Raw genomic sequence first — 18,504 nt, forward strand, 5'->3', positions numbered from 1 at the left:
AAACGTCTTTGTGTTCCACAGGGAAAGACATCTGGAATGAGATAGCACAGGCTGTGTGCAAGCTGCACATTTGAAACCCAATAGCCTAATAACACCACCATCTTTTACATAGTTTGTGCAAATGCTAACCCTTTGTTAGCCACATTTTGTCTGTGAACTGCACCGTCCTCTAAATCAAACAAGAGGAATTACAGTAAGCCACTTTAAAAGCTTTAAGTTTGTTTGCTGAAGGTGAGGATGGTATTTGTGGTGTTTCTCCAAAGGCAAGTGATTAAAAACACATTAAAACACACTTGATGCATGAGAGAAAAGCCACAACAGTAATCTCAAATTTCTGTGAAGCATGCAGAAGATAGAGTCTGTCCACGGATGCTGCATTCTTCTGAAAGGAGCCCTCTGCTGAGACAACCTTTCAAAATGCAGAGACCGGCAAAACCTCAACTCTGCATAACAATGTGTAAAAGAATTCAAAGGAGCTTTGACAGGCATGAAGGAGGAACCTGTATTTTACAGCATTTAACATAACTTCTCATTATGGGACTCTGTAATTTCTTAGGGGAAAAAAATGCAGGAAAACAACCGGCCCCAAAAATTGAAATTGGTAAAGTGAGAGTCCATTCTCCAAGACTTAGCCACATTTTCCCTCCCTTGAATTCTGCTTTGCAATCTGATGCCAGGCCTCAAGGCCACCAGGCCACAAACTACAAAACACTGACAGAGAAGAAAGCATGCAAAGGACTATTGATCTATTTATTTGTGTTGACAGTACCAGTAGATTCGGAATAACTCCAGCAGATTTTGAACATTGTGCATATCTTGTCATTTGACAAGGATACTGCATTTAAGGGATAGTTTGGATTATTTGAAGTGGGGTTGTATGAGGTACTTATCAATAGTCGGTGTATTAGCTATAGTAGAGAGAGAGAGAAGAAGAAGAAGAGAGGAGAACAGACAGAAGCTAAGCAATAACCTGCATCAAAACATATTTTAGCCACTTAAAATGGTCCCCCTAAAAAAATCAACATCACTTTAAGTGTACACTATATTTATTATATTTTTACTCCTTTACTTTGTCATCAGACAGCCTTTACATAAGCCAAATATCAATCTCTCCAAACCAACCCAACTCCATTGGCAAAGTCAATTTAACCTTGCAGAACACAGGAATTAGTGGTCTTCTGTTGCCTCAATATGTTAATGTGTTCATGCTATTGTGAGACTTAAGTGAATCCGAACTCTCCTTTTAAAACACCAAAATCACACAATAACACAAACAAACTAAGAAATCGAGGAAGCAGTGGACAAACAATTCCTGTGTTCTGCTACATCAAATTGCTGATTTTGCCATGGGAGTTTGTTCGGAAAAGGCTGTCTGATGGCAAAGTACGACAGTGAAAATATAAATATAGTGTACACTTAAAATGATATTGATTTTTTAAGGGTTTTTTTAGTGGCTAAAATACCTTTTTTTGCTGACCTCATCCACAGCAGTACATTGCTTAGCTTCATGCTGGTGCCCCTCTCTGCTTCTCCAAATTGAGTGCGTGTCGACTGACATTTACACTAGTTAATACACTAATTATCAATAAGTAAATCATGAAAATAAAAAAGGCTGAGTCAGGTACTGACATATTTTCCATCCGCAAAAAGAAACAGAAAAAACGTATTTATAGATGAGATGCTTTAGCTGGACATGATATATGTGACTATGGGTGTCTTGAACACAAATGCTGTATTACGAAGACGTGTCTAGCCTTCAGAGTATTCAGTACTACTACAGTAACATAATACATTGCATACTGCATTATGATACATGGTGGCATGGCATTTTCTGACTTCAAAGTGTGTCTGCTGTGCTGACAAAGTTACTGTTGCTACACAACAAGCATTTATGGTTTGAATCCTTGTTGCTATAAAATATAAACCCTTGTCATAATGGCTTTTGATGTTTAAACCTCACAATTACTCCTAATTGAGGTTTGACTCTGTACAGCAGCATAGCCAAGGTGCCATCCCATGTATAACCACAATGACACACACACATGCACAGATCTCCCCTCTTGAGACTGCGGAGTGAAACTGACAGGAACAGCCCAGAGACAGCATGTGCTAGCTGTTTTGACTCCCTCGGCACCATGTGTTTGCAGCTTTCTATTTATACCAGATTGACCAGCACCATAGAGACTCAAAGACAACAGGTTTGTTGTCAAAGGTATTTACACAGTCACACCAAGGTCACTTCTTCACATATTTGAGGGTGTGAATCAGAAAACTCATTGCTCAAATGTAGCGACACAGTTTTATCATCCAGCTGATTATTATTTTTTCTAAAAGCACAAGGGCTGCTCTTTAAGTTACTGCTAACCACTAATGTGACCAAATCCTACAAACCAGGCACTGAAGACCCCAGCACTGGTACTCCCTCCTCTGTCTAGTGGGAGTCCAGCTGGCCGGCTGCTAAAAAGAGCCCAGTCGACTGTGCAGAGTACATCAGCTCTTTGTTTGTGTTTTTAATGCTGCCCGCTTCCCTCTCCTCTCTCAAACAGTGGAAAGCGTTCCCATCCCATCCTGCTGGTCAGACTGAGTGGGCTGCAGAATGAGAGCCAGGCTTGTGGTGATCCACAGCATCCTGAGGCTTCCGTGACTTATCTTACCAGCTCCACTCAAACAATATGGAGTACCACTGATCTGACAGAATGAAGAAAGACCCTAATTAACTTTCTATTTACGCGACTTCCCAGCCAGCCTGAGATGAATGCTCAATGAAAGACTCGACCCTAGATGCTATGGCCCCTCTGCTTTGTTTAAATTTAAAGGTCAGTATGAGACAAACACATGAAAATGTGTTTGGATGCAAATAATCTAATCAGAAGGCAGGAACAGGCATCATCCAAGACATATAGCTTCAGAGGCCCCTAAAAGAAAAAAAATCTGGAAAATTGGCTTCAGGTTAAAATTATTTGTCACTGGCTTTCTTTGGGAAGCTTAAACATGGTAATTACAACATACCAAATGGGAACATTTAGTTATTTTAAGTTTCTTAAAACTGGCTGTGCATTTGGGGATTTTGAAAAGTCCAACTTTTGAAACCAAAACAATGTGTACCGTGTCACCTCCTCAAAAAGGAATAAATAAAGACCAACATGATACAGCTGACTAAAAACACAACAAAGTAGAGGTACAAGTAAAATGCACACTGTTTCTGACTAACTTTAAACAACAGAATATGCCAAATAAGGTAAGATGACAAATTACAAAATATTGAAAAAATGTAATATGCTTAGACACAAATGAATTCTGAAGTTGGGCTGACATCAGATGGCTGCAAAGTCAAATCCCCAGATCTAGGACAATCCGGGTGGGGAATTACCCTCGTCCATCCCTCAACAACTGACCAACTGGCCATTTGACCCCACCTATCCTAATTGGGTCTGTGCAGTGACAATAGCAGAAGTGGTTTCCTACATGGACTTAAAGCCTGCCCTTTCATTATACCACAAATGCAAAGTGGGCTCCTTTTCCATGACAGTCTTCAATTTTTCAGCTCTTTCATAGCTGAGACAAGATTGAGGGAAGGTTAAATTCTTAAGCAAACACCAACAATGATTATTAATATATTGAGTCTATCATCACTGTAGGGCTGCAACCAACATTTTTTTTTCATCATCAATTAATCTATTGATCATTTTCTTAATTAAATGATTAGTTGTTTGAAAGCCAAAGCCCATGATAAAATCCTCAAATGTCCTGTTTTGTCCACAAACCAAAGATATTAAGTTTACTGTCATAAAGGACTAAAGAAAGCAGAAAATATTCAGAGTGAATCAGAGAAACTGGACATTTTTACTTAAAAAATGATGGTTGGTGATTAATCAAATAGTTGACAACTAATGAACTAATAGTTGCAGCTCTACACCATTACATTGCCTATTTGTTTCAATTCTCTGCCACAAAATAACTGGGACTAAACTTTTCCAAAAATTTGAAAGATCTCCCCCAGTCTAGATAATGAATAGTCAGAAAAGCAGGTTAAACTGATGGGGATTACTGTTGTGGGTGAGGTAAACATTAACAGATGCCTGCCCGCCCCTCACCCAAATAATGTGTGCCTGCTCCACTCCAATATCACCTAAAGCCACCAAATATTCCATTATGTCATCTTTTAGACCCATCTTTCTCGCACAGTGCATGCAATAGCTGTGTTGATGCTCCATCAGCATCACAGATCAGCAAACTGCTTCAAGTCACTGGCACAGTCAATGGTCCATTAGGTTTGTTTGCTAGTTACCCCATCAACATGGTCAGGCTAATCATTAATTTAGGATTTTGCAGGCGTTTCCTATGAGATCATTTAAAAACAAACAAACAAAAACACAATGAAGAGATTATAAAAGTATACTGCATACCTTCTGTGGGGCTTTGAGCAGCCTGTGGACTCCAGCAATCTGATTGATGAGAGGAATATCTTCCCTGAAAGTGTACAGAGGTGGTCTGGTGGGCTCGGGGAAATTGGTGCTGTTAAATGGATCAGTATCATCTAAGAACTGTACCCTGCATACAAACGTAGCCATGATGTATCCATGCAAGGCGGTTTTAGATCATGAAAATAGTGGATGCGACACCACAGCCTCTGACAGACAGACAGGCAGGCAGGCAGGCAGGCAGGCAGGCAGCCCCCCGGGCAGCGAACTACCGGCAGGTCTTCTGCAGTAGCACAATCCTGCACCCTCTGTTATCCTTGGACCTTCTCCATTCGCTTCACGCAGCGCAGAGGACTCGGGGCAGACTACACAACAGTCCAGAAGTAAAGATCCAGGGTACCTCGGTCAGTCAGCGCAGGGTGGGAAGGAGCGGGGCGGCGGTATCCAAGGGCATTGCGGGCGTTTGAGGTGCTGAGGCAGACTGCGGACGGGACTGCTGTACTTGGCGCCTGGTCTGTGAGAGCGATGGGAAGCGGCTCCCTCCTCAAGCGCTAACTCTGCCAGGGGACGCAGCGGCCAGACCTCAGCTCAGCCGGCCGACGCGGCTCAGATTACAGGCGCAACGGCGGCCTCCAGTGGCGAATATGAGAAGTACACAAAACACTCTGCACTGAAGCTGGCAGCGGTACAGCCATGCTCAATGAGGACAGTAGGATTTAGATCTTTTACTTAAGTCAGACTAGTAATACAAGAGGACTCTGTTACAGGTAGAAGTCCCGCATTTAAAGGAAAAGTACAGGTAAAATATTCTTAAAGTAGCTACTCTATATACTGCACTGTAGATTAATGTATAATAATCAGTCTGAGTTTTATTAGTTGATTTATATTGTTTGGCACTGAAAGTGGAAATCTGAATGTAAAAATGATAATTCCCACTAATAGAGAATAATAAACAAACACACAATTTCTGTCATAATAATAATAATATTGATTAATCATTAAGTATGGTAGGCGGTAAGTATGGTAGGTGGGTTCATAAATAGCCTGCCTTTAAATTCTGCCGTGAAGCATGTGAATTAACCTTCGGGGATCAATAGTCTTATCTTTTCTTGACCTATAATGATACATCACAATGTGAGCGTAATTTGTTGATTAGATTTTGTATTATTAACCAGACTCTGCAAAGTAACTGGTACATTAACTTATTAAATAAACAGAATTAAGTAAATGTACAGTATTCGCCTCTAAAGTGTGGTGGAGTCAAAGTATAAAGTAACAGAAAATGGAAATTCTCAAGTAAAGTACAAGTACCTCGAATTTGTACTTATGTGCAGTACTCAGTTAAGGTACTCAGTTACTAACCATCACTGCATACTGACTACTTTGGCCATTAGTCGTCCCTGATTAATGAAGCAGCCACTGACTCATCAGTTAGTACCTACTTAATTAGTTTCTTTTCTATCCCCTAAAGGAAAGTGATACATCAAAGTGACTACTATATAATCCCTTATCATGAAGTACTGAGGGACTGCTTGGTAACTACTCAGTATCATGTATCACTCTACTTGAAGGGGTCGCAAAACGAGCAAGTAATTAATGAGTTTGCAGCTGGTTCATAGTTATTCCAGAACAACTAGAAGAAAGTGGTCAGTATGTTGACTCATCAATATTTATGAACTAATAACTAACTAATGATTTGTTAATATAGCATCTCCCAGTCTGTTTTCTTGTAACTCATCACTTTTTACTCGACTAAGTTATTCAGCAACTCATTAATGATTAATAAATTAGCAGTTCATTATAACTAACTATCGCATTTTTGTGTACCGTATTGTAAATTATTACCAGAGCATTTTATTTTTGTTAAACACCCATAAACAGTTAAAATGAACGCTAAACAATATAACAATTTGAATAAGAAGTGTGAAGTATTTCAAATACTGTAATTAAATGTGTGTATATTTATAGATACAGTGTGATTACACGTGCAAACGCCGTCCATCTGCTGATGAATGCCAAATTACATATCCAAGGTCAAGAGTAAATCTTCAGCATGTCTTCATTACATTTATTTCCTAACACTCTATAAACCTGTCTGTGAATGATTTGCACATGTGAATAAACAGTTGACAGTGGTTTTATAAAACACTGTGTGCACTGACCTTTCTCCAACAGATGAGACTTTAGTTAACCATCATGTGTGGATAACTAGTGCAAACTAATTTCTGAGTAATGCTCTCTGATATCACAGCCTAGTCAATCTATTATAGAGCCCAGCACAGGAGAGGCTTTAAGATCTCAGGGTGTGAGCCATAATAAACATTCCAGCACTGCACTTTTGTATCACCCCAATAGTGCAGTGTTTGACAGATTATGAAGTTAAAACTCCCCAATCCAGGCCTGGAGGACAGGATATTGTCCCATCAGCAGTTGGACAACCTGGAGGAGGATGAGGGTGAAGACCGACAAAAATGGGACAACAAGGCTCAGTACCTGCTGACCTGTGTGGGGGTTTGTGTGGGACTGGGAAATGTCTGGCGGTTCCCCTACCTGTGTCAGAGTCACGGAGGAGGCAAGTGATAATTTGACGGTTTATGTCGATATTTGCATGTCATTTACAGAAATCATTTCACTTGGTTACAAAATTATAAGGTCTCTTAAGTATTTGTGTTCCTGCCATAAGGAAAGCATTTTAGATCCCATGCTTATTTAACAAATAGAGGAAAGTTTAGTTTGGTGGATAGCTTTTTTACTTTGTGTGTAGACTGCTAAATGCACTTGTACTTTTGAGACGTGTCTTTGAAGTATTAGGCAATGTTGGTCAGCCAAGCGATCTGTGTGTGTGTGTGTGTGTGTGTGTGTGTGTGTGTGTGTGTGTGTGTGTGTGTGTGTGTGTTTGTTTGTTTTTTTGCTGTAGCTTCTTTTTCATTAGTTTTTATGATTATATTTTGTATTTTTAGAATTTGTTTATGTTTGTGAATCAAATGTTTGCAGACTAGCTTGCCTCAACAAGTTATTTGGTAACACTTTATTTGGGTAATTGAACAACTTAGATTCAAAAACTCAACTGTTTCACTTTACCTGTAGATGTTTCACAAATTATTTATAAAGTATAGGTGACAATTCGCAAAACTATCTATACATATTCTCAGAACAATTTTGTTGAAGTCAAATTTGGCACTCCACATATGAGTGCACAAACACTAACACTAACTACAGTCTAACCCTTTATTGGTTTTAACTCAATTATCATTTACTTTCTAAACAGATGAGTGGGCTGTTGCCTTGTCCATGTACGGCATGCAGACGCCTTAGCTTTCATTCAGAACATTAAGTTGATAAACAGTTATAAACATTAAGTTGATTCTCAGTTGCATAACCTGTGAACATCTCAAGATTTCATTTGGACAACCAAAGTAAAGTGAAAACTAGTAGAGACTCATGTCTCCAAAAGCAGTAGCATCTCTACTGTAATAATCATAAAATTAACATAAAAAATAAAATAATCAAAAGAAGCGATCTCATCCTGCTTCTTTATGAAAGGTGAACGTGGAAAAAATAATAATAATTTAGATTGATATTTATGCCATTTCTTGGTTTCTTACATCTGGAGAACAAGATTTGTGGGCCAAAGCATCTGTGCAGCGCTGCAATACTTTCCAATCCAATACTTTCCAAACACTATTATATCAACTAAGGCAGGCAAAACTGACAGTGTAACTGTGGTGGGGACGGGCCGGGAAGAAGCTGGTTGACAGAAATGCACAACATGCCATTAATAACAAGTCATCAATTACCATTTGTGTACAATACTTGCTGCAGTTAGGAATAGTATAACATAAATTATGCCATAGAAATATAGTTGAGAGAGAAAAGTGTGCCAACTGACCCTGATCTCCCCTACTTTAAGGGACATCCACATCAAGGACTATAATTATGGCTATAATCATAATAAACATTCTTCTAAAATTGTTCTAACTCTTTAACATTAATTGAACATTAGAATGTCCGACAAAGATTAAACAAATGTTTTCAAATTGTTTGTTGAATATTTATACATAAGTTGTTGAATATTTGTAAAACATATGTTGAGTGTCAAGTTTGAGTTCAACAAAATTATTCTACAAATACGTAGATCGTTTCATGAACTGTCACTTGTACTCAATAATCTGTGAAACATCTACAGATAATGTTAAACAATTGAATTGTTGAATGTTAACTAATAAATTGTTGAAATATTACAAATACTCTATAAACTATCTGTAGGCAGACTATCCAAAGTATCAGCAAGTATTTTACTACTGCATCTCTTGGCATACAGCAGCAGGATGAACAGGTTGTGGCCGGGATGAGTATTGTCTTTTAGTAGTTTGTCCTCTTTTGAAGCCCCTCACCTTCCCTGATATCACTGATGCTCTGCATGCCAATAGTGTTCTGGTATTCCTGTGCTGGGCCGTGCACATCCCTTGTCAATTTGTGATGTTTCCAGTCAGAACTGCTCCTCTGTAGAAGTTAACAGAAGTTGGCATGGGAATTTCTTCAAGAAATACTATTTCTGGCCCTACTTTACCAATTATTATATTATTATATTCTATTTCTGCTATATTCTGCCAATAGAGCCTCTAAATCTCAGAAACAGGACCGTTAAACTGATATCTTTTTTGGGGGGCTTTTTTATGTGACTTAAGGCAGCGGCACACCAATAACTCCCATGTAAAAGTCTGTCTGACAGCAAGGTAATTATATTCTTCTGTTTTTTTAATGGACCTTTTTTGAGTGGCTAAAATAAGTTTTGCTGCTGACCCTGTTCACAGCAGTATACCCCTTAGCTTCCATGCTGGTACTCCTCTCTGCATCCCCAAACTGGGGCATCCCAGCCGGCATCAAGGTAATAAACTGACTAACTATCAGTACCTCGTACAGCCCCACTTTCTTTCCTCATACTTCCCCAAGCTTTCTATTCCTTCTCTGTGGCTTGTGGCAGTCTTATTTCCTTCTCCAGCTACAACTCAGTGCAGTAAGCTTGTTCATTTTGTTTTAACTTTAGTCACCTTAAGTCACAGACTGGAATGTAAATAATAGTAAAATTGCATTATTCCTTTAGTAACAACTGTGAACGAGATGCAGTGATCATCGCTATCATCAGTGGTACCACCTCTGTCTTTGTTGCAATTGTCATTTACTCCATGATTGGCTTCAGGGCAACAGAGAGATTTGACAACTGTCTTTCTGGGTACATCATGTCTTTTTTTTTGTTAAAAATTATACATATATTTTTCTTCTTCAGTAATACATCAATTGTGAAAATTGTATTAACTCAACAATTTTGGGTTTTAGAAAAATTATAGCATTACTGAATGTGTTCGAGCTTGCTGAGGGCAACATCACTGACAACTACAATCAAGTTGTTCAACATCTCAATGAAACACACCCTGAAGTTATTCAAGAGCTGGATCTAAAGAACTGCAACTTAAATACTTTTCTCAGCGAGGTAAGATCTCAACAAGTTTATGCAAGATCCAGTCATTTTAGAGGAAAATTAGCTAATGTTGATTGTCAAACAATTCCAACCATGTTTTAAGAACACTGTGCTGTGTTTGGGCCTAGGGAGTTGAAGGGACTGGTTTAGCCTTCATTGTGTTCACAGAGGCTTATTACCATGATGCCCATCTCACCGGTATGGGCCGTCCTTTTCTTTACAATGATCTTCTGTCTTGGCCTGTCTTCTATGTTCGGTTGCATCGAGGGAGTTCTAGTACCACTGCAAGACCTCAACGTTTTCCCTAAGACATGGCCAAAAGAGGCCGTCACTGGTAACTCCCACATCTATTCTCTCATCGGACATTAGTAAGGATTTCTACTATGTTTGATCAATTCTTTGCTCTTTTTCAGGTGTAACATGTTTGCTTTGCTGTCTGGTGGATCTGATCTTTCTCCAAGGCTCTGGGAGTTATTGGCTTTCAGTCTTTGATACCTATGGAGCATCCCTCACTATGCTAGTTGTTGGATTCTGTGAGGTGGTCTCAGTGGTGTACATATACGGGATAGACAGGTGATATTAAAATACAAATTCAGTTTTGAAACACAGAACTCTGTTTATGTCTTTGACAATGATGGCGTTTTTAATGTGGTGCAGTGAAGACAAAGACAGTTTTCTATGTTTTTCTTTTTCTTTTTCAAGAGCATTTAAATGAACTGATGATGAATGATGAAGCAATAATATGAAAACCCCAAAAATTCAAAGTTACATAACAATGCTAGTGTTTGAATGGACAGTGCAAGATTATTATACACTTAATATTCCACTCAGCAAATTGGATTGTTGCTTTGATGTACTTTCATAATCAAATAAAAATATTATGCAATTCGGATTGAGCTGAGAAAGTTTATTAACCTCTGCTCTATTGGATCTATTATATATCTGGTCTTAAATCTGAAAAAAAAATCCCACAGTTTCCTATAACTTTGCCAGCAGAGTATATTTCCAAACACGTTTTCCTTTTGTGTCTAATTACAGCAAAGAAATTGACAAACAGCAAATCTAATGAATGTAGGATCTTAGTATTAGCCCATAGTAGATTTCTGTAGCCTGGGTTGATCCTTCATTGGGCGTAAGTATGATTTGACAACTATAGTTTACCATGTGATTAAATAATTCAGGTTTTGAGACTGGGAGCAGGTGCTGATTTTAGCTATGTAATGAAAGTACACCTATCTGTCCAGCTGGGGTCACTATTATGATGTGTTAACCGCATAGAGGGTTTGAGAAAAGAATTAAATACTGATTACTTCAGCTGCATATTGTTCATTTTAATTGCTAAGTTTCTGGATTTGCCTGTAATAAAGTGAGTTACACTCGGTGTGCTTCATGACTTTTCTGTGCTTTTAGATTTCTAGTTAAGAATAAGAGATGTGATTGATAGTATTCTGTATAAATACTATGAAAAAAAAATCAGTTCAAGGCATTTTGAAGTGTTTTTGGTGACTACGTTGATAAGGAATTCCATACACACACTGCAAGTTTTTTTGCCAGTCAAAGTGTAGATTTGGTAATTACTGCTGACGACAATAATGTAGACTGTGTGCAAATAACAGTAATGTAAACTGTATCATGTAAGAAATTAACAAGGCATGTGTGTTGTGTACTATCACAGATTTACTCCCTGGGTTCCTTATTTATGTTGCTCTGCATTATAATCAGCTGTTATCACCACTGTTTTCAAAATCATATCATGCAGCTTTACACAAGGGCTTTTTATTAAGCAAACAAACCACATTGTTCCCACAGCTAAAAGAGCCGACAAGGAAAAAAAGGGGCTGATAAAGCGAATGTCGCCCCCTCGTCTCCTGATACTAACAGGTAACAAGTCACCAGGGCCTTTCCTTCCTTTCAGACGAACCAGCAGACAAGACGGACAAAAAAAAAAGAGGTCTGTGCTTGCCTCATAAAATACACAGAAAGAAACAAGTGATGGACAAAGAAACTGAGAGTGTTGAGCAGATGGAGGTTAATGGACCTAAAGAGATCACTGAAAGACCAAAATGGGACAATAAAGTGCAATACTTGCTAACCTGCATAGGTTTTGCTGTGGGACTTGGTAATGTGTGGAGATTTCCGTATTTATGCCAAGTCTATGGTGGAGGTAAGAGCATTTCATTTACAGTTTGCTTTGTAGTGTTGATGTAAATAGTAAAGTTGGACACTTTGTAAAATGTTTCTTGTCATGGAAAACAAAATGAAAAGCCAGATTTTTGCCAATCAATTATCCAAAGGCTATCACTACAAACTGAGACAATGTTTGTATTAAAAAACCCTCTGAATGTTGTTATTAAAGAAACTGAATTATTCTTTCTTTTTAAAAATCTTTTTCATCCACTGAAGTTATGAAAATAATAATAATTTTTATAAATTACAACCTCCCCCTCCAGGATAACTGTCTTACTAATTATGTTCCCACTATGCCAATAATTAGACACACATTAACATACCATACACACTGTGACAGTAGTTCCCCTTGTTTTTACAGTCAGAGTTTTCTCTTTAGCCTTCATTTTATTCTCTATATTACCGTTGAACGGTCATGACTGATACATGATTGCAGATATTATTTGCTATGGTGTACGTACTACAATTATCACAATTCACATTTCTGATTTTCTTTACACTTACTTTGAAACAACTTTTTAAAATAAACCTGCTAATTATCTTGATTAGTATTTCTACAGAGTGAGCAATTACAAATCATTGTTTGTTAAATATAGTGACAAATTGACTGTCAATTTTAACCATCACTTCTACATATATTTTAAAAACTTTGTGATTCTCAACATGTCTTAATTAGTGGGTTTTTTTTTTTGCTTTTTGTCTTTTCCTTTTTGATCTAAGAAACAACTTAAATAATTTCAGTTTGCATGTTTATTTTTTCAGTGAAGGTCAATATAGATACATGTCTAACCAGAGAGGTTTTAACATGCTACTTGAATAGGTAGAGATGATTTCTTGGTGATTATGTGACTTTCTTCTAAAATGTCATTGCTTACATTTTCTTCATAGCTGTGATCGATCTTAACTTAAATCCTACTTGGATAGTTCACTACTATACTCCACTCAACAAAATGGGACAAAATGTTTTCAAAAAGTTTACAAAAGTAGGTGCTGGACAGAAGCATATGTCAAAAAAGGAAAAATGAAGAGTCCACTCACAAGATGCTCCCATGAACATGTATTAATATACCACCATGTTACTGTGTTACTAATTTGTGTTCACCAATTTATCTTTTTTTCTGTTTCTGGTTTATTGTTTTATAATCACATGACCTGTCAGATCACTCCATGGGTACTTGTAAGGTGTGTCTCTGCATGTGTCTCATGTCTGTGGAGGGACATCACACGGTGGTATAATAACACATGTTCATAGGACTTGTATCATTATCTAATGAGGGGACATAATGTTTTCACTACTTCCATACAGTGGTGTGCATAGTATACAGTACATAAGTCAGATTAAATCATGTCTGGTGTTAAGATCTATTGCTGGCTGTGAGTGAGGGTGATAAAGCTCTGGTTGTTGATAATAAAATGTCCAGCAAACGGAAAATGACTGACCTTCAACCATAAAGGCAATGCCAATGTTTTCTTTAAGGTGAAGTCAATTGCTTACTGAAAAAAAAAGTCACATTTACAGTTTGATTTTCAGTAGTTAAAATAATATTGGCCGATATTATCACTTGTAAATTTGCTTCATTTTAAGGGGCGTTCCTGATTCCTTATCTCATTGCTTTGGTGTTTGAGGGACTTCCTCTGCTGCACATGGAACTGGCCATCGGACAACGGCTCCGCATGGGAAGCGTTGGCGTGTGGAATTCGATCTCAAAATATCTGGGAGGTTTAGGTGAGAGGGTTTGGCACCAATGAAACTAATTTGGTTAATGTCAGAAAAGCAAGATGCCAAAAAACAGGAATGTGCTGAACAATGATAAGTTGTGTAAACGTTGTGTGTAATTATTCTGAACTCACTTACTGGCACTGTCATCCATAACATACAGTACAGTACATACAGTTTTCTTTAGTGAATAATGTCAATCTGTATGCGCAGGTGTGGCTTCGATGGCAGTATCCTTCCTAGTCGGTCTGTTCTACAACATGATCCTGGCCTGGATCCTCTGGTACTTCTTCCACTCCTTTCAAAACCCACTTCCCTGGAGGGACTGCCCATTAAACTTAAATCATACTGGTAATTTTTACATCATAACAATATAAGTCAACAATAAATGCTGAATCACAGAAAGTCCCATCAATTAATCATGATGTTTATAATATTTTTGATACAGGCTATGTAAGTGAATGTGAAAAGACCTCACCGGTGAACTATTTTTGGTATCGTGAATCATTGAACATAACACCAAACATTGAGACCAGTGGATGCTTACAGTGGTGGCTCGTGCTGTGTCTTGCAACTGCTTGGTGCCTTGTGTACATCTGCTTTATACGTGGAATTGAGACCATTGGAAAGGTAATTTATCTGTTTGATGTAATGCTACAAATGATTTTTACTTATATGTTTACCTGTGGTATCTTAAAGCTCAGATACAAGCAATTATTGGCAAAGTCTTGGTGCCTTCAGAGTAATACTGGTATATGCAAGTAGAATACAGCTGCCTTATCAGCTGGAAGAGAGATGTGCATCCTACTACAGAGCTCACCCAAATTAAATTTTGGCTTAAACTTTTATCACTGGCAGAAATTCACCATCTATACAAGTTACAAATCTAACTTTAATAACTTTAAACACCGATGAAATGTTCAGCAAAAGCAGGACTCACCAATGCATGTTATTCAAAATATTTTTTCACATATATTTTGCTTCATGGTAGAGACTGCATCAAAGGTGATCAAGGTGATGGATGGAACATTGTTGTTTATTATCATTAAAGTTTTAATATTTCATCAACATCCAAACTTTTTCAACAGGCTATTTATGTCACAGCCACCTTTCCATATCTTGTTTTGACCATCTTCTTGGTCAGAGCCTTGACTCTGTCTGGGGCCACCGATGGTTTAATATATCTCTTCACACCAAACGTAAGTTTGTCATTTGTTTCTCATTGAAAGAATTCCAAGACAAGATTTATTGAGTAAAATTTAATATCTAACTAATTAATTATTCATGTCCATCATAGTGGGAAACCTTGAAAAATCCTGAGGTGTGGTTGGATGCTGCCACTCAGATCTTTTTCTCTTTGTCTTTGGCCTTCGGGGGACTTATTGCTTTTTCAAGTTATAATGCTCAGAAGTAAGAACATGTGGAACACATTCACATCCATGAAAGAGAGTACAATGTACAAACTTCAAAAACTAAAATAAAACTGAAACTTTACTTTATCTTTGCAGGAATAATTGTGAGAGAGATGCCTTAATTGTAGGATGTGTAAACAGTTTTACGTCAATATACGCATCAATTCCTATTTTTGCCATTCTTGGATTTAAAGCAAATGAAAACTACAATGCCTGCAGAAATTGGTATGTACAATTAAGATAATTATGGTGTGCCATATTGCAGTATATTGAATGTGATAATTATACAGTATTATTAGATGTGCATCTGACAACTGTGTAATTAGAAGTTGTCAGACCCCAAAGCAATTTGACGGCTGTGGCTATACTATATTGTATAATATTGTACTATACTATATTCATAAAATTAAAAGGACTTTGTTTTTTACTTAAATGTCTAACCATTACAAAACCTAAAATTGTTTCCTATTTACTAATTCATTAATGAATAAAGTTTAGTTCTAGTTATCATTATTAGCAGTGAAGCTTGTTGGTTTAACTGACTGATGTAATTTCTTGTTGTTTTAGGAACATACTCAGACTGACAAATGCGTTTAACATTGGGGATGAAAATATAACTCTTGCAAACTACGATGACTGGTTAGACTATCTTAACACCACTGATCCTTCAGAGGTCGAAAGCCTCAACCTAAAGACCTGTAATCTACAGACTTTCCTGGACCAGGTAGTGCCATCTGTTACTATTAAAAAGTTTTGAAAGTTTTCTCAAATTAGGTCTCGTGCAGTGTTTGTGTTTGAGACTGTATATCACATCCTACCTGTAGAGCGCCTCTGGAACTGGACTGGCCTTCATTGTGTTTACTGAGGCGGTGATAAAGATGCCAGGCTCTCAGGTGTGGGCGGTGCTCTTCTTTGTCATGCTCTTCAGCTTGGGCCTGTCCTCCATGTTTGGAAATCTAGAGGGGGTCCTTACTCCTCTGCTGGATCTGCACATGATTCCATCCTGGATGCCTAAGGAAATATTCACAGGTAAACAAGAAGATCAGATAACTTCATACTGTATGGTGTTGGCAAAATCTTTTATATTACATGACATGTAAAAAGCCAACCTGTTGATTCAAAGTGAATGTAGCCTTTTGGACACATTAGTTAATTGGAAGCCTGTAATTTCCCATTCATTATGAAAACTTTCTTTCCATGTGAAATTATTTGCAAGTTCATGTATGTTGCCAATTGCACATTTTTCTTTCAGATACACATGAGCTTTCAAATTACTTTTGTACAGACAGACTGTCTACAGGTTACTATATAAGCGAATCTGGCATATTATCATAACACTATGAGCAAAATCAGAAATTTCCAATATGTTCCTGTTTTAGGGTTAATTTGCCTCACTTCCTTCACTGTGGCCCTCATCTTTACTCTGGGCTCTGGAAACTACTGGCTGGAGATTTTCAACATGTACGTTGGCTCCATGCCTCTGCTCATCATAGCGTTCTTTGAGATCATCAGTGTGGTGTACATCTATGGAATAAACAGGTGAAAGTGTAATTTATGTCATTATTTAGTAATTATGCACGCAATATTACAATTTATTTGAATGGTTTAACAAACGTGTCTCCATTTTCCCACAGGTTTAATGACGACATTGAATGGATGACAGGTCGGAGACCAAACATGTACTGGCAGGTCACTTGGCGCTTCATCAGTCCTTTCATGCTTCTGGTGGTATTTGTGGCATACGTCATAGTTGCGGCCGAAAAACGACCAACATATAACACCTGGAACCCAGATTATGTAATAAAGATTTTACAGATGCTCTACAGTACAACATTAATATGTAGAATTTCCAAAATGTGGCACACAATGAATTAAATGGACTTTCCTCTCCGTTTACTCCCACAGGTACACTTCCCCCTCGCTGATGTTCAGCATTATCCTGAATGGGTTTATGTCATCTGTGTGCTCTTATCTGTCCTGCCTGTTGTTTCCATTCCTCTTGTGGCTCTCTACAAATTCATGGGATTCCTGAAGAAGTACATCATGAACAGGCACAACCAGAATCCATATACAAATTAAGTGTAAATGGAAATTTGTGGCCATTATATCTGAATGTTGGTAAGAACTAGCGGTCGACCCATAAGGGTTTTTGAGTAGCCAATGCTGATATTCAGGAATGCAGGACAACTGATGACCAATACATAAAGCCAAACAAATAAAAGTTGTATAATTCCATTTTTTCCTGTACATTACAATCTAATATCCATTTCTATCTTGGCCAGTAATGTGTTGCTCTAGATGGAATTTTCATTGATTAATGAAATGGAGAAATACATCGGGTTATAGATTTCGAAACATGACTGGTATTAAAGGGAGAGCAGGGTACAGTATGCCAGAGGTAATGTCATTCAACCGCATTATTCCATACTTTATAACATAATTTATATTTAACACCAGCCAGTAATGCTTTTAGATTAGATTTGCTATCATTTATGATGGGAGAAATGTGATAACATTTCAAAAGGACATTAGTGACTGGAGAAATTTAGGCAAAGGTTTATAGCACAATGCACAAGAGTTATGCAGGGCTTGAAACAATTAGAAGCAGCAAAAAGAACACAAAATACATACAATCTCAGATGGATTATGCAGTATTTTGTGCACATAATGTATACTGTGTTGTAGTGGTTTACCTATAGTAGGTTCCCTTCCTAAAACTACAAGCCGGAGCACCAACATTGTTCCACAGCAGTCTGACAAGGGTGCCTGCAGTTGTGTCTGCAGACAGTTTTTGTTCATCTATCACTAGTCAGGACAGCTATGTAGTTAATGTGAGACCTTTTGTTGTTTAATAACTTCTTATTGTGTATATTCATTTGGAAACAGAAAGCTTTTACTGATTATTTTGATATTGTTTCTTTTGTATATTGTGTGTTGCAAGCTTCTAATTACACTGCAGATTACATTATCACCAGCTGAGCATATTGGCAGTAGCAGCTGTAATGTCTGTATATTTGCTAAATTAAAACACATTTGTTTTGTCTTAATTCACACAAGTGTATTTATATTGGTGAAGGAAATGCAAACACTGTCACTGCCAGATCAAATCAATGCAGGACAATATCCCTAAAATATTAAACAAAATATCAAAGGCTGGAACTGAATATCAGGTTTGTGTTAATATTTGATTAAAGGAAGACAACAGTTAATTTCCTGTGTTGGTGTTTTGAATGAGGACAAACAGAGAGTGATGGATACCTTCTCTGAATGGTTTGTGATAAGCACATT

At 37.6% G+C, this 18,504-nt stretch overlaps 3 protein-coding genes across 4 annotated transcripts in view; 2 read left to right on the forward strand and 1 right to left on the reverse strand.

Annotated features, from left to right (window-relative positions):
• The window catches only part of fhod3b (formin homology 2 domain containing 3b), a 125,528-nt gene extending 120,582 nt beyond the window's left edge, over positions 1-4,946 (reverse strand). Inside the window, exon 1 of the mRNA XM_084726501.1 lies at positions 4,407-4,946. Coding sequence (XP_084582627.1) covers positions 4,407-4,571 — 165 coding nt within the window. The 5' untranslated portion in view covers positions 4,572-4,946. The remainder of the gene's footprint in view (positions 1-4,406) is intronic.
• A 1,848-nt stretch (positions 4,947-6,794) lies between these two features.
• On the forward strand, positions 6,795-18,192 carry LOC146321372 (sodium-dependent neutral amino acid transporter B(0)AT1-like). Of its 2 annotated transcripts, XM_084725669.1 has the most exons (12): positions 11,828-12,064; positions 13,673-13,813; positions 14,018-14,155; positions 14,253-14,434; positions 14,893-15,003; positions 15,102-15,214; positions 15,313-15,441; positions 15,784-15,940; positions 16,041-16,245; positions 16,596-16,755; positions 16,851-17,013; positions 17,122-18,192. In XM_084725669.1, exons 1-12 carry the CDS (start codon positions 11,893-11,895, stop codon positions 17,293-17,295), a joined length of 1,845 nt encoding a protein of 614 aa, XP_084581795.1. In that variant the 5' UTR covers positions 11,828-11,892; the 3' UTR covers positions 17,296-18,192. The 2 variants fall into 2 exon arrangements, with proteins under 2 accessions (XP_084581796.1, XP_084581795.1); XM_084725670.1 differs by lacking the exons at positions 11,828-12,064; positions 16,851-17,013; positions 17,122-18,192 and adding an exon at positions 6,795-6,993 and having other exon boundaries at positions 16,596-16,759.
• slc6a19b (solute carrier family 6 member 19b) lies at positions 8,770-10,524 on the forward strand. Its single transcript, XM_084725809.1, is given in 7 exon segments — positions 8,770-8,773; positions 9,375-9,438; positions 9,526-9,654; positions 9,759-9,912; positions 10,029-10,073; positions 10,075-10,234; positions 10,314-10,524. Coding segments are annotated over 7 exon segments (720 nt in total). The 3' UTR covers positions 10,478-10,524.
• Positions 18,193-18,504: the final 312 nt, after the last annotated feature.

Source organism: Lutjanus erythropterus, chromosome 9 (genome assembly GCF_056507025.1).
Source record: "Lutjanus erythropterus isolate fLutEry1 chromosome 9, fLutEry1.hap2, whole genome shotgun sequence".
NCBI classification, from domain to species: Eukaryota; Metazoa; Chordata; class Actinopteri; order Lutjaniformes; family Lutjanidae; genus Lutjanus; species Lutjanus erythropterus.